This window comes from Malaya genurostris, chromosome 3, assembly GCF_030247185.1.
Source record: "Malaya genurostris strain Urasoe2022 chromosome 3, Malgen_1.1, whole genome shotgun sequence".
Lineage (NCBI taxonomy): Eukaryota > Metazoa > Arthropoda > Insecta > Diptera > Culicidae > Malaya > Malaya genurostris.
In genome coordinates this window covers 263,980,417-263,996,975 of record NC_080572.1, presented here as the reverse complement: position 1 = coordinate 263,996,975, position 16,559 = coordinate 263,980,417, and the positions used below count along the sequence as shown (strand labels likewise).

Below are 16,559 nucleotides of genomic sequence, written 5' to 3'. Positions count from 1 at the left end.
GCATAACCTTTCTATATGAGAAAGGCAAAACAATCGAATTATAGAAACAAAAGTTCAAATTAAAATAAATCCAATTTTATCCAATTCTGACTTCCGATTCTGGAATTGTAGGATGATTAATTTTTAAAATTCAAAGCGATATAGAAGATGACAATCCCGAAAAGCTTTGAACTTTAAAACATATGGCTATACGAATCGGTTTGGGTTATGCTGGTTCCTGAATACCGGCTTTGGAAGTACCTTAAATTACCCTAAACTCTAAAGTGGAACTTACTTCAACATCTCATGGAATGTTTAATTGATTGTTACACTTTTAGATTCAAATTCGATCCGATTTGTAGTTTCGACATTACAGAGTAATGAGTGATTAAAATTTCAAATTGTCACTAAAAACGACGGACATTAGAATAATGTCATGAAAACTGAAACACCGAAAAATATTCATGCAAAAAACACATGCGGATTGATAAAAAAAGGTATCATCTCACTGCTAGGTGGATTAAGTACGTTTTTATTTCACCGCTTTAAATGATGGTAAACATTTTTAAACATACTTTACCCTAGAATTCCGAAAACGGAAATCGGATCCAGATGAAATTCAGAAAATCCGTATTGGACCCCAGAAACTTTCATTTGAATCTAGGTTTGTCAAAATCGATCACGCCATCGCTGATAAAAATGAATGAGATCCATTTGGGAAAATATAATCACTGTTTCCGGTAGTTTCGGAATTGGAAACCGGAAACCAGGACAACCGGAATCTGTTTGTTTGGCCGTCCACTTATATTGCCTACTAATAGGAGTAGTTTTAAAGTCAGTTATGTATTTTTTATGTGTTTTGTTTCGTTCATTTAAGTAATAGTATAAAATTTTTAAAACATTTCACGGATGAAATTAAGAAGTTTTGTAAATTGGAAATTATTATTTTTACACTAATCGCCCTGTAATTCCGCAATCAGAAATCAGATCAAGATGTGGATTCAGTGTGTAATTATGAGACCATTTATTTGAATCTAGGTTTGTATAAAAATAGGTCTTGCCAGAAAATGAGCTTTTAATATGAGTTTGTGAAAATTGGTCCAGCCATCTCCGAGGAAAGTTAGTACCCATATTTTCATTTATTTTTTTACACATTTTACACTCAGAATTCGGGTAGGTTTTCTCAGTGATTGAACAACTTTCCTATATAAGAAAGTAACTTGAATAAGTTGACTTGATATCATGTGTATACTTCAACTTCAGACGACATCGTGTGAAAAAAATAAAAAATTTAGAGTAATATGTTTTTTTTCTGAATCCATTATTTAAAATATTTTTTTTATACTCTACATATAAACTTATACCTAGAAAACAGAACAAAGAAAATTGACAATATTTATTAGGTTTCTTTCGTGATGGAGCTCAAAAATTGTGATGGGCTCAAAACTTGTCAAGATCGGATGAATTCGGAACGCTTATAGAAATACTACTGTGGGCATAAAGTAGTAAGACTTTTGAAGTATATTTCGCACGGAACCTTATTCGTCGAAATATTATTTTTACAGGTTAGTATGACTGTCAGTGCCATCTGTACCAAGTGTCACGTCAAAATATTCATTAGTGTTAAGTATGGGCTAAGTGAGTATCTCCTGTCGGCGTCCGCCTCGGCGTAATCTTACAGAACTCGTGAACAGCAGCGCAGATCTCGAGTTAGCGCAAACTGTATAACAAACGCAATGGAAGCTCTATTTTAATTTAGTAATCGTTAAAAAATTTGACACGCAGTAGCGACAAAAACGACTTTGATTATTAAAAATCATGTTCAAACATTAAGAAGGCGATATTTCCGACGAAAATCCCTGAAAAACTATTTATGAGTAATCACGTCACGTCGAGGGGATTGGATTTTTATCTAAGGAAAAATTTTACGCTGGACTCCTGGGGTGAAACACCCATTCCTGTCATATTTGAGTCGGAATAAAAATTCTTACGAAAAAAATATCAATGCTGGTTGAGATCTGTCGACTTGTTTGTTGTCAGCGATTTAAAATTATACTGATAAAGTAATACAGAATATACAGAGTCTCAACGTTTCACATGAAAAACCCAAGTTAAATTTTTTAGTTGATTGTTTATAACACCGCAAAACAAGGAAATTTTTTTAAAGATACCACGCTTATTGTGACTGAAAATTTGTGCTTGAAGTTTTTCATTGTTACATGCTCGAAAAGCTATACGCAAATCTATAATTCAAACGTTGTAGTAGATGAAGTTAATGAAAATTTCTTCTCGAGAATTCCATTGAGCTATATGAGTCTGAAGCTAAATTAAAACATTCGCAATTATTGGGGAAACAATTACAAATCTGGATTAGTAGTATGCTTGAAACAATCTTTTCTAGCTTGTAGTCCATATGGTTTAGTTCACAACGTGGAATATTTTGAATTAATGATGTCTCTTTACCTGCCAAAATCCAGACATTTTCGACTATGTGCACGGTATATTACATCTCATGTAAACTATTTTCGTCGAATGGATTTATTTATTTATTATTGTAATATCCATCGGATACGAAATCTACATGGATATGGGTGGAGAAAAGCCCTTTGAGATGAACATAATATATGTCATTCTCAAACAGGCGCTAAAAACCACCATCTTTTAAAATAACAACACAAAATAATTATCACGATACATCTAAAACTAATAGTCACATAACATTATTAAAATCAAAATACACATAATTTAATCAAAAACAAAATTAAAACTAGAAAAACATCAAAACACAGAAGATCGTTTGATTTTTTGATCGCGAGTGCACGAAGACTTCCCGAATTGAAAAAAAAACATGTTTACTACCCGTAAGTTCAAACAATTTGTATGTCACGGGGTTAAAAAAATTCTATTTTTTCATCTATTCACAAACGCAACAAGTTTTGCTAAAAATTGAAGGAATCGAAGAATTTCTGTAGGGACTTCATTCCACAAATCGAGAATATTTTATTTTCATACTTTTTCTCGTCTTTTTGTAAAATCAATGCGATACAAATCATACACTATTACAAGAATTTAAAAATAAATACATTATTATATGGCATATGATTTCACAAGCTTGTTCTACCTCTACTCCCTTTTAATAAGTAACTCTAGTATTGCCCAAATCACATATTTTTACTGATTTTTATTATTATTATTGCGAAAAAGTGAATGATTGTTTAAATATTCCACCACGAATTTCGGGAGTTCATTTCGTTAAATTGACACCAAAACACTAAAATACATACTGGAATTGAAAGTGAAAAACCTGTCTTAATCCACCTAGTGGTGTAATGATGCCTTTCTCATGTACATATAATATTGTGGTATTCTACTCAAAAATTTTCTCTTCGATTTTTGAAAGAAACCAAGTGATTGTTTATGCATAACATACATAATAAAACAGTGCTTTGATTGCGTAAGCCATCCTTAAAAGAACGAAATGGGTTCACTATTATATGCACTTTCGGCACCTGAACCCGAGAACCGGTATAGTCAAAGTCGGTTCGTACGGCCACCAACTAACATGACATACAAATTCTACTAGTACGCACTCTATAACTCCGGATTCGGAAGTCGGATCCGGATGAAATTCAGGAATTCCGTATGGGACCGGGAGACCTTTCATTTGAATCTAAGTTTGTGGAAATCGGTCAAACCATCGCTGAGAAAAGTGAGTGAGATCCATTTTGGTATATATGACCACTATTTCCGGTACTTCCGGAACCGGATACCGGGAACCACGATAGCCGGAATCGGTTTGTTTTGTTGCCTACTGATAATGACTATCGATTTGTGTAGTTTTGAGACCAGTTTAGAAAAATTTTCACGTTTTTTGCTTCGCCGGTTTAAGTGACGGTGTACAATATTGAACACACTTTACCCTATAATTCCGGAACCGGAAATCGGATCCGGATGAAATTCAGGAATTCCGTATGGGACCACGAGACCTTTCATTTGAATCCTAGTTTGTCAAAATCGGTTCAGCCATCTCCGAGAAAACCTAGTGAGATTATTTGACACATACACACACACACACTCACACACACACACACACACACACACACACACACATACACACACACACACACACACACACACACACACACACACACACACACACACACACACACACACACACACACACACACACACACACACACACACACACACACACACACACACACACACACACACACACACACACACACACACACACACACACACACACACACACACACACACACACACACACACACACACACACACACACACACACACAGACAGACATTGCTCAGCTCGATGAACTGAGTCGAATGGTATATGACACTTGGCCCTCCGGGCCAATTTTCACTAGTCGGTTTTTCAAGTGATTGCATAACCTTTCTATATGAAAAAGGCAAAACCATTGTAAACATTACTATTTGCGCTATGAGACGCGCTGATATAATCCACTTTTCCGAGGTTCCGCTTTTAACAGTTTGAATGGAAATGTATAAAAGCTTAAACAGAGACTCACGATATTGCATGAATTATAGAATTAGCGCTCTTTAAAAGATTTTCTTCTATTTTTGCAAATTTGCGCTCATATTCGTTAATGTAAATACACACGTTTCCCGATTTGTCAACAAGTTCTTGATCTGCGTTACTGTCTGAATGCGCAGATAGGTGTCGCCACGAGAGATACTCACTGAGCGTATACGTCCGTCTTTCTGAAGTATTAAAAGTGCAATCGGCGATATTAAAGATGAATGAAATTCTTCAACAAAGAAGTTCCATTAAATTTTGTGTGCGGAATCAAATTTCTGATGCCGAAACGTTCAGAATGTTGCAAAGGCTTTCGATTATAATTGTATGTCGCGAGCCAATGTTTTCGATTGGTACAAGTTATGCAAAGAAGGTCGAGAACACGTTGACGACGAAGCAGTCAAAATCAAGATAATGTTGACAGTTTTCTTTGATTATCGAGGATGGTGCTGCATTGATTCTTCATGATTTTTTTGCCAAAAATCCAATCAATATCGTTCCGCATTCACCGTATTCGCCTGAGTAAGCTCCGTGTGACTTTTGGCTACTCCGGGGAAACCGTTGACTGAAGAGATAAAACGTGAATCGCTACGCGCATTGAAGGCTATTCCTGCAATTAACTTTACCAACTGTTTCGAAGATTGGAAAAAAACATTGGCACAAGTGTATTTGGGCCGAGGGGAATTGCTTTGAGAGGGACGAAATAGATTTGGAAGAATAAATAAACAATTTTTAAACTGTGAACAAAGTCTTACTATTTTTTGCTCACAGTAGTACACACTGGCAATGATACTATGATGTTGACTGATGTTCCAGCTTTCTTTGCGATATATGAAATATGACATTTCTGTTCGAAATATACTGGTGGCGCCATCTTTTTTAAATTGCTGGAAACTTACTTTTAGACGGAATATAGATTTCAAATTTTTTTTGTGCCAGCCTTCTCGAGCGGTTTACGTTGGAAACGCACCATTTTAATGCTATCCATTAGCACTCCATAGCAGGGCAAATATTGATCACTACAAAAATAAAACAGAAATTCACACGGTCACAGTTCAAATATTTTACGTACGCTCAGATTATTGCTACTACAATCGCTTAACTAAATTCCACTTATCCTACGGACAGTAAAGAGTTATCACTAAGCTACTAGCTATTGAACGTTTTTGCTGCATCCGACTTTGCACGGTAGTTGGCTGTCTGTCTTTCACTTTTTCGCATCGAAAGACTCCGACCTACACAGTTCAGTCTTGTGCATCGCATTCCTACATGTTGAGATATGTATATGTCCAACGTTAGGTAACGAGAAATCAATCGTTTTAAAAACTAACTTCTTTCGATAAGATACGCAACAAACAAACCGTAAAACGAAAATTCTCATTCACGCGATGTGACAATGGATTGGATAAAATAAAATGTTAAGCAAACGATTCGAAATGTTCTGGAAACTAATCTAAAAAGAAGAAAAATCATTACAGACTAGAAGTACCATAGGTTTTTTTTTATCATTTCGGAAATGTGCCAACGTAGGCTTGGGGAGATATTGCACCATGATAACTGCAATCAGTGTTAGGTTATGGCCTGCTTTGTTTATGGTTAAACGGGTAATGAAACTTCGGGATGTATGTGTGCATACGCGCGTTGTTGACAAATAGAAAGCCGATGATCGAACAATCAATAGCAATTTACAACTTGTTACGGAGTATCCCTGTAAATCACCTTGGCTTCGATGATATTGCTTTCCTTACAAACGACGATTTTGGTTTCTTCTTGTCATGATTGAACTATCAACCTAGAAGCTAATGCAAGGAAGTGTTGCAAACACCACTTCCGCTACTATTACATATTACTACAAGCTGCTATTGCTATATTCTATTCCGCAACGAAACCGTTGAGCTCCTCCGGACTTAGTATTCGCTGGCGAAGTCCCTCGACCGTATCTATCACATCTTTTGGCAGTACAGTTGTCGCAGCGGCAACGCTAGGGTTGGCAAGGATGACCCCTTCTTCTGACAGCAACCCGTTCTCGCCGAAACTGTCGGACTGCTCTTCCAGCGTGCTAACAATGTCCCCGTTAGCCGTGGGAGGAGCCAGGCCCTTACTCGACAGTTCCACCGGCGATTCCATCAAATCGATCGAATTATTATTGACCTCCTGAAGTTTGGGATGCTCCACGGTTTCGGCAACCGTCGGAAGATCCTCCACCTTGGAAGTCTTCTCGGTGATGGCCAGATCGGTACCGGCGGGTTCAACGATTGCATCCGCATTTGCCGACGGTCGTCGATTGTAGCTTTTAATGTAGAAATTCATGAACAGTGTCAGAAAGATCGAAGCGTTGATTAGCAGTAGCGTGGACACAAAGCGGGAAAACGGACAGCCCGTGACCAGGGCGTTGATGCAGTGACCGATGCAGAGAATAAACTGAATCTGAAAATACAAGAAAGAACTTTGTTAAGGGCATTATTTTGGACATTATCAGTGTGCGGAGAGTGGCTCGATATGGTAAGTTTTTGATCTTTTGCAAATTTTATGGTTTTTGGATATAGAATCAATAACAATAAAAATAGTATGGTGGCTGAATATGCAAAATTTGTAAACTTTTTGACTATAATTTGAACATTTTCAGTAAACGTAGAGTGGCTCAATAGGAAAAAGGAATTTTTTTTAGCTTTTCAAATTCGATGTTTAATAAATTAGCGAGTCAATAGCTAATTAAATTGAGTTATTTCAGACATTTTCAACGAGCGTAAGGTACCTGTATATGGAAAATATTTTGACTAATGTCAATTCGATGTTCTATTGACTGGTGAATCAATAGCAGGTCAAATTAGATAATGTTGAACATTTTCAGCGATCGCAGGGGGGTTTAATATAAAAATTTGAAAATATTTTGATGCTGTTTTAATGTTCAATTGATGAGCGAATCATCATTAATGAGCAGGTAAAATTTGATGATTTTGGACGTTTTTAGCGAGCGGCTTAGGGTGGTTCAATATAAACATTTTGACTTTTGCATGTTCGATGCTATATTCATTAGTGCATTAATTGCGATTAAAGTTAGTTAATTTTGGGTATTTTCAACGAGTGCTGGATGGCTTAATATGGAAAATAGAAATTTTTATACTATTTCCAATTCCATACCAGTAGTGGTAAAGTGGGAACCGAACACCAATGCTCTGTACATATTTGTTCAAAAATGTTTTCCTAGCCAAAATATGCAAAATACAGCATCCAATTTGCCAAAACAATTCACAATTTCTCATATAAAGCTGCGTTATTACCGAAAAAATGCTTGAAATTCAAATATTCCAATTGCTATCAATTAAACATTGAATTAGCAAAAGGTAAAATATTCCCATATTTTTATATAAAGCCACTCTACGCCTACTGAAAACGTCCAACATTATCATATTCGAATTTATTTCAATCCCCAATCAAAAGCATCGGATTTGCAAATTCAAATACTAACGTTTTTTCAAATATTACCACACTACGCTTGATGGAAATGTCCTATTGGACTATTGGAACTGCTTTTGATTCACCAATTAATAGAACATTGAATCAACATTGAACATAAAAAATAAATAAAATTTTAAAATTTTCCAAATACCTCCTCCCTACGGTTGTCGAAAATGTCAAAACTATCACTATTAAATGGAATATAAAATCAGCAAAAGTCAAAATATTTACAAATTTTCATATTGCGCCACCCTACGCTCGTTGGAAATGCCCAAAATTATCCGAATCGAAGTGCTATTGATTAACTAATCAGTAGAGTATCAGGTTTGCAATAGTTTAAAAATGTGCAATTGTTCACATTGAGTCACTCTACCTACATTCACATAAAGTACGCAAAATTATTTAATTCGAACTTCTATTGATTCATCAATCAATGGATCACCGACTTGGAAGTAGTCCAAAATTTCACAATTTTCCATATATAATCACTGAAAGCCCGCCAAAAATATGCAAAAAAATTAATTTTGTTTACTATTGATTCACCAATTAGTTAAACATAGAATTTCGAAAAGTCAAAATATTTACAATTTTCTATATTAAGCCACTCCACTCTTGCTGGAAATGTTCAAAATAACCATACTCTGCTGAACTATCCAGACACTCTACAGACCAGCTGTAGCTGAAAAAGTTCGGTTCATCCGAAGCAACAGCCTATAGTACTCGAATCGGATGTTCATGACCATACTAGTAACGATAGGCTCACAAACTAAAGCATCGCTTTTTTTTTCGGCGATGCTGACTCGAACGATGGTATCGGAAAATTTATACTCGCGATGGTGGATCGCTTTTTGGTTAGGAACGAACACGTTTTGCGTGTTCGGAATCGATGCTTTACCACTACTGGCCATGACTCGATCGAGGAAATAAAAAAGTAATTCGCTGGAGGAACTGAAGGCCATCCCGGCTGAGGCCTTTGACTAGAATATGGAAAACTGGATTGACGGCTGGAATGCCAGTATTGGTTCAAAAGGAGCCTATTTGAAGGTGATAATAAAGGAATGTAATATTTAAAAAAATAGTTTTTTTCCGATTCAATGCGAGTCAATTTTGATCACAATATGACGACAAATCCTTTGATTGTACACTTACAGCTCAAGATTGATTCCACGTTTTGGTAACATCAAATATTGCCCAGAGACGCTACAATCAAAGCGTACAATACTGTCTGAATCCATGGTTGAAGTTATTTGTTTGAGTTTTGAATTCTAAACATTGTAGAACTTAATAATATGCCTATTTGAGAATGAATATGACGAGTAACTGACAGAGAATGAAGTTTGAAATCGTTAATGGAAAACTAAAGTCTTCTCACGACGATAGCTTTAGAATTCTGCGTTATACCCAAACCTCCATTTACAAACTAAACGGAGGTTCGTAAATCGCGCTAGTTCGTAAAAAATCACGTTATTTGGAATTCATTTCGTGAAAAACCTTTTGTGTAATGAATGTAGTAACCCCCGAGCATATGTAAAGAGTAGTTGCAAGAATATGATGTTTGGGGTAATGTCACATTCCAAGATCGCGACTTCCGGTTTATTGATATTTCCGGGAAACCCCTACAATTTCAATATTTTCGGAATGGGTTTAATGAGTAGATGTTGGAAAACGATATTTGAAGTGATTCTGGATTCCGAGATGGCGATTTCCGGTTTACTCATGTTCCTTGAAAACCCTTACAATATGGGTACTTTTGGAACGAATTTGATGAATAGGTACCGGAAAACAATTTTTGGGGTCGTTTCGAAATTCAAGATGGCGGTTTCTGGTTTATTGGTATTCCTTGGAAACACTTACCGTATTCCTTGACCTTGATATTCCTCGAAATCACCAAATTGAATCTGGGAACGTGCTTAAACATCGTTTATTGGTATCTAATCCGTTCCCAAAATATTCTTATTTCAATGGTTTTCAAGGGATATCAATTACACTGTGTAATTTCATCAAACCGAAAGTCGCCATCTTGGATTTCGGAGCCACCTAAACCATCGTTTTCGGTATCTACCAATCAAATTCGTTTCGAAAATAATCTTGTTACGTGGACTTCCAATGAATATCAATAAAGTCACCAACTTGTAGGGTTACCACCTCGGAAGCATCCTCCGATAGCCCGATAGTAATTCAATTTGAAAAAAAAAATAGATGCCATTGACAAAAGTTGCTTTTTTCTACTTCCCTTGTTATACCGCGTATATAAAATCTTTGTCATGTAATCCCTGATGCTGATGTGTTGGGAATTCATTATACTGTTTTATTTGCACTTTGTAGGGGGTGTATGTATTTAACTAGAGATCTATTTGCCAAAAAATCGGCGATTTTGTCTACGTGAAACCATTCTGGTCTTAGTAATTAAAATTCAACAAAATTCATGACATAGTAGAACTAAACGACACAACAACAGTACTATTAGTAAGAAATAAAATTCATCCGACGGGTAATCAAGAAGAATTTTACCCTTTTTTTGCATCGTCGCTCTAAATGACGGTGTGAAAGTCAATAGCAACTTATGGGACTACAAGATATTTTATTTTTTTGAGTGACATTATTTAACACATACTCACACACATACACGCACAGATACTTACATTGCTCAGCTCGACGAACTGTGTCGAATGATATACAACACTTAATCCTCTGAGCCAATTTTCGCTTGTCATTTTTTCAAGTGATTGCATAAACTTTCTATATGAGAAAGCCAATTTTAATGTGGCAACCCTGCACGCTATACGAAATTGAACAAAGCACACTGCGAACGGAGCAAAGTCACACGTACCGTCGCGTACTAGTTTTACATCGTCATTTTGAATGACGATTTGAATGTTTTGAACCTAATCGCTCTATAATTTCGGAGCCGGAAGTCGGATCTGGATGAAACTGCACAGTATATTTTAAGACAAGGAGAGCTTTAATTTGAATCATGATTGGTAAAAATCGGCTTAACCGTTGCTGAGAAATCGAAGTGAGTTCCGTTTTTGGAGATTTTCTGAACTATTATCGGTGCTTTCGGAAGATGGAACCGGGGACTAGTAGCCCCACAGTAGTTTTATATATTCACTAACTAACTAGATTTGCCAACTAGAAGAATGTAGCAGCTAGTTTTATAAAAATGTGCACCTCGTTTAGGCATCGCTTGTGAAAAACTACTCATGAAATTGAAAAAATTTCACTAACCGCACTGTAATACCGGAACCGGAAGTCGGGCAATTTTAAGACTATTTATTTGCTTCTTAGCTTGTGTAAATTGTCATTCGAATCTAAATTTGTGAAAATCGGTTCAGCCATCTCTGAGAAACGTGTGTGACTAGTTTTTTTTTCCTTTTTTGGTGCATATCACTCTGTAATTCCGGAACCGGAAGTCGGAGCCAAATGAAACTCAGGAACTTTATTTGGGACCTTAAGACCTTTCATTTGAATATAAATTTGTTAAAATCGGTTCAGCCATCTCCAAGAAAATTGAGTGACATTATTTGTCACACACACGCATACAAACACAGACATTTTGTGAATTCGACGAACTGAGTCAAATGATATATGACACTCTGCCCTCCGGGCCTCGGTTGTAAAGTCGGTTTTCACAGCGATTACATAGCCTTTCTATATGAGAAAGGTAAAAAGGTATTTCGGAAATCTACTAAATTCCAAAACATTGAAGCCGCTTTGAAGAACGACTTCAGTCCATTATCGGATAATCATTCTGTTCTCTAGCGCATAATAATGAATCTAACCAAACATGTATTCGAAATGCGCTTGCGTCAGTCTTTTTATTTCTAAATAAGTGCGGGATCATGCGGCAGGATATCTTTCTCGTCTGCAGAATCTTGCCAGCTATGGCAAGCTTGCACATGTTCTATTTCCGGTCATCCAGTACAGTTTATGTATTGTTATTATTGTCGTTCATTTTGCCCGGATTTAACCTCCATCTTATGTAGTTTTGACACTGTTCTGTGTAACCGTTACGTACAACTGCTTCGGGCCTGCCACTGCGTGCTGAAACGGAATCGGATAAGATCCCTCTCCTTTTCACAAAACATGATGAAAATTTTGTCAAATCTATTTTTGGAGACGAATAGCTTAATCCTGACTTCATTCACTAATTTTCCCTGAGAAATTCATTGAAAACGTTTCGAAATAGTGTTACTAATAAACATGATCGGTTATTTGTGTTAACACTTCGAGAATATTGTCGAAAATATCGTGGCGGTCATTGCAAAACTTGATATTTCAAAGGAATCAAGAAATAAAGCTTGCTTCATTTAGAATTAGAATAAACTTTTGCTGATACTGTGGCGCTCCTGGTGGACGGATTTGGAAGATCTTGGCGCCCACGGGCCTTGGAAAATTTTTCTAAAGTTTGAGCGAATTCTATATCTATTTTTTATATATAAAAAAAAGATAAAAATTGTGCACAGTTATTTGGAAAATCCATTGTGGTTTGCATCTAGGCTAGCTAAACAGCTGAAATTGCCCAGAAATACCGTATGGCGCGTTATCAAATGGTAGAAGGAAACATTGACGACGATTCGGAAGCCTCAAGCCAATCATCGGAGTGGAACTGACGACCGGAAATTGCGTGGTAAGATTTTGAAGACGATTAAGAGGAATCCTAATCTGTCGGACTGTGATTTGACCAGAAAATTCGGTGCTGCCCATAGTGCCGTGAGGAGAACTCGACTCCAGGAAGGAATCAAGTCGTATCGAGCTAGCAAACAGCCAAATCGGACCATAAAACAGAATAGTGTGGTCAAAATTCGACGGGTGTCTTCTGATGGACGATGAAACCTGTGTCAAGGCTGACTTCGGGCAAATCCCAGGTCAAAAATTTTACTTGGCAACGGCTCGAGGGGATGTTTTAGCCAAATTTAAATTTGTTCTATCGACAAATTTGCAAGGAAATTTATGATTGGCTGGGCATTTGCAGCTGTGATAAAAAACGAAAGTTTTCGTTACAAATAAGAAAATGACATCGGAACTATACCAAGAAGAGTGTCTCCAAAAACGAATTTTGTCGTTCATTCGATCCCACGACCATCCCGTAATGTTTTGGCCTGATTTGGCAATCTGCCATTACAACAAAGTCGTTCAAGAATGGTATGCAGAGAAAGGGGTCCAGTTTGTTCCGAAAAACCTTAATCCACTCAACCGCCCCCAGTTCTGCCCTATTGAGAAATACTGGACAAACATGAATAAGACAAAGGGAAAGGTTGTCAATGTCTTCAATGTTACAGGAAAAATTCGAGAAATCCTTCGAAACCGTGACGAATAATTTTATCCGTATTTTTTCTTAAAAATATGAAGAAAACTCTACATTTGTATAAAAAAAGATCTTGAATTCAATGATAAATAACTGAAATACAGGCAATTGTCTTTGTTCCAATTTTATCTGAAGCAAGCTTTAGTATAGTAAATGCTTAACATCAATATTAGTGATTCATGTTTTGATTGATGAAATATTTCAATTGTATTAAGCATAATTGATCTAATCTTCGAATTGAAAGCAATTTAATAAGCAGCTTCAGAATTATTCTATGCACTAACCGAATATAATTTGTTTTCGAGAATATAGTGCATGACTAAAAAAAAAATTGGACCATATAACAATTGTACCAATCCGATGGAACATTTTATGGTCGAAGTATCGCGAGTTACCATTTTCGGTGCTTCTTACCATACGACAACGGGCTTCGAGACCAGTGCCTTTTACTTTGATCCATCAATCTGGGTACGTATGAAGTAAAAAAAATATTATTTTGACATAGAGCAACGGCTCCCTATTTCTTAGTCCACTTGACTGCGCTTTGTTTTCATCTCATTTGTTTTCTCAAAATGTAACAAAAAAATTGTTTTCCTTCTTCAAATTATCATCAACAAGTATTTTTTTTTTTTGGTATCCGTGACATTAGTTTAATTATATTGTTGATATTCATATTTCAATAAAACTGTTTTGGCTTCGAATATTACCAGAAAGAGCGTGTTAAATACTAATGAAATAACCATTATGTCAAATCTAGTAGCACTGGTTTCTTTCCGCTATATGTCACCATAACACTGTTAAGTGTGTGTTTCATCGACTGTGCACCGAGATGCCAGATACTTTCATAGAAAAGATGTATCTGCTCTATCTGCTTTCACTAATAAAATGATCAGTTCAAATTGGTTTAAAATTTTAATATAAATGTTCATCAGTGTTCATCATCAAATATTTGCACAAAAGATTTCCATTTCAACATGTGATTTGTCCGTTGATGAATTAGCTTTTAAAGAAGTACTGTAATCAAATACTAACAGATACTCAGAGAGAAAAGTCTAACTTTGTACTTCTCACTTTTTATGAACCGTTACAAATGGATCAGGGTCATTTCGCCGAAAGCCATTTCGCCGAAAGCCGTTTTGCCGAAAGTCATTTCGCCGAAAGGGTTATTTCGCCGAATGACATTTCGCCGAATGCCATTTCGTCGAAAGCCGTTTCCCGAAAGGGTCATTTCGCCGAATCCTGAAATCGTCTTGAAATCGTAATTAGAATTGATTTAAATTAAAGACAAACGAAAGATGATAGCGTTAAAGCCCGTTTTGTTAACCTACCATTGTACTTCTTGAATAATGATTGATTGTTGTACTCTTGAATAAAAATTGATTCATGAACCTCAGAAAGTAGTTCCCAAGAAAACTTGTTGACTATTAGCTAATAAGCATCGAAGAAATTGCATAGGTGTATCTACCAGGCAAATGTAGGTGATATTTTCCGTTTATTAAGTGAAAATGAAAAAATACTAATGCGGCTACGCCACATCGTTTTAGTTCATGTGCTGTCCGACCTCGCTACCGCTCGTTCGGACCTAACTAAAGCAAAGAAACCTAGCTTCGAGTAGACCGGACAAACGAGGCGGTTACAGGTTTGTATGCAAGACGCCGCCGCTTCCGACGGCGGGTCGGCGGTCGACTCAGCTGGCGTCGGCTCGGCGGCTTTATGCCGCCGAGCCATCTTAGCTTCGGTTATGTGGCTGGGCCACATCAGTTATACAGGAGACATAACATGCAGGAGATATGACCTTTACGGCAAAATTACCCTTTCGGCAAAATGACCCTTTCGGCGAGATGACCCTTTCGGCGAAATGTCCCTATCGGCGAAACGATTTTCGGCGAAATGGCATTCGGCGAAACGACTTTCGGCGAAATGGCTTTCGGCGATATGACCCTCCCGTTACAAATCTGTATTAAATTTAGAAAACTGTATAAAATCTGTAATCTATACCATACAGATAAATCTGTACAAATGGCATCTCTGATTTTGCATTTTGTTTTTAGAAGAACTAATGCCTAAATAGTAACAATTCTTTTTTTTTTTGTTTTAAATTCTCCAAATTAACTGCACAGTAAAATTTTAAATTTATTATGAAAGGTAACAAAAACTATTCAAAAAATGTTAAACGTCGAAATCGTTCCAAACTGTTTCTTAAAATATCGTGTGTTGTCTCATAGTTGTCATTAGACCCTTTCTAAGGAAAATTATGACATTTTGAACCTGAGAGTGCAATAGTGCAATATTTTGGTTTTGATTGTTGTCGCCATTGCTAATTTATGGTATGAATAAAGGACCAAAGATTGGATGAATATAAAACCCTTGAAATGAAATTAGGAGCACAGTAGTGAACATATCAGAAGTGTTTTTAGCTGATTTTTAAATGTTATTTTAATTTCCAAGGAATGTGAATCAATTTCCAAAGTGGGGCAAGACGAATTAAGCAGAAATATGAAAGAATCGTTGTGATTTTAGTGATTAAATCTGGGTTTTAGGGTAACGTCCTTACAAATGAGATGAAATAGAGAGCCCTTACCTTACGTTTCTTTCGAGTAAACACATTGTGCTGTCCCTACGAGGTTATGAAACGTGTTATTGACTTTTTTATTGCAGGGGATCTGCAGCTGCCAAAAAAGGAGTGCAATCCTCGCCGAAGCCGAAGGCAAAAAGTGTTAACAACAATATTTATTCTTTTCATAATCTTCCATTAAGAGCGAGTGAAATTTTCGATGTTTATTCAACTCTAGCTACCGTAACTGAATTCGTTCCACTTTATTGATTCTGTCTGAGTAAAGCAAAACAGTTGCACTCAAATCTGCTCCATAATCATTGTTTATGCCAGATTTGTTGGTAATAAAGTTAAAAATGGAAAAAATAACGAATATTTGCAAAATCTGTTTCAAATTTCCCATCCATATTTTTGGAGCGAATGAATGTCAATATATTTTTTTGTCCCAGTCGAGATCCTCCGGCGTCGACTCGGTCCCAAACCATTGATTCAGTGCTGTCATCACATTTTATTTCCACGTTCGAAACTGTATCAATAGAAAATGCATAGAATTTAGGGACTGATACGAGTGACAAAATAAACACACTGAAACCGTTTACGATAATCGTTCGGAACGATAATAGCTCCCGTGATGCTCGTAAACGGGCCGCTTCCGGTGTTTGAGGCATCAGATCAAATCACCAACAGTGGGCTTCC

At 36.6% G+C, this 16,559-nt stretch overlaps 1 protein-coding gene across 2 annotated transcripts in view; it reads right to left on the bottom strand.

Annotated features, from left to right (window-relative positions):
- Positions 1-5,590: 5,590 nt before the first annotated feature.
- Positions 5,591-16,559, bottom strand: part of LOC131437372 (elongation of very long chain fatty acids protein 7-like) — a 64,565-nt gene continuing 53,596 nt past the window's right edge. For both annotated transcript variants that reach the window (XM_058606657.1, XM_058606656.1), the window contains exon 6: positions 5,591-6,969. In XM_058606657.1, coding sequence (XP_058462640.1) covers positions 6,415-6,969 — 555 coding nt within the window. In that variant the 3' untranslated portion in view covers positions 5,591-6,414. The remainder of the gene's footprint in view (positions 6,970-16,559) is intronic.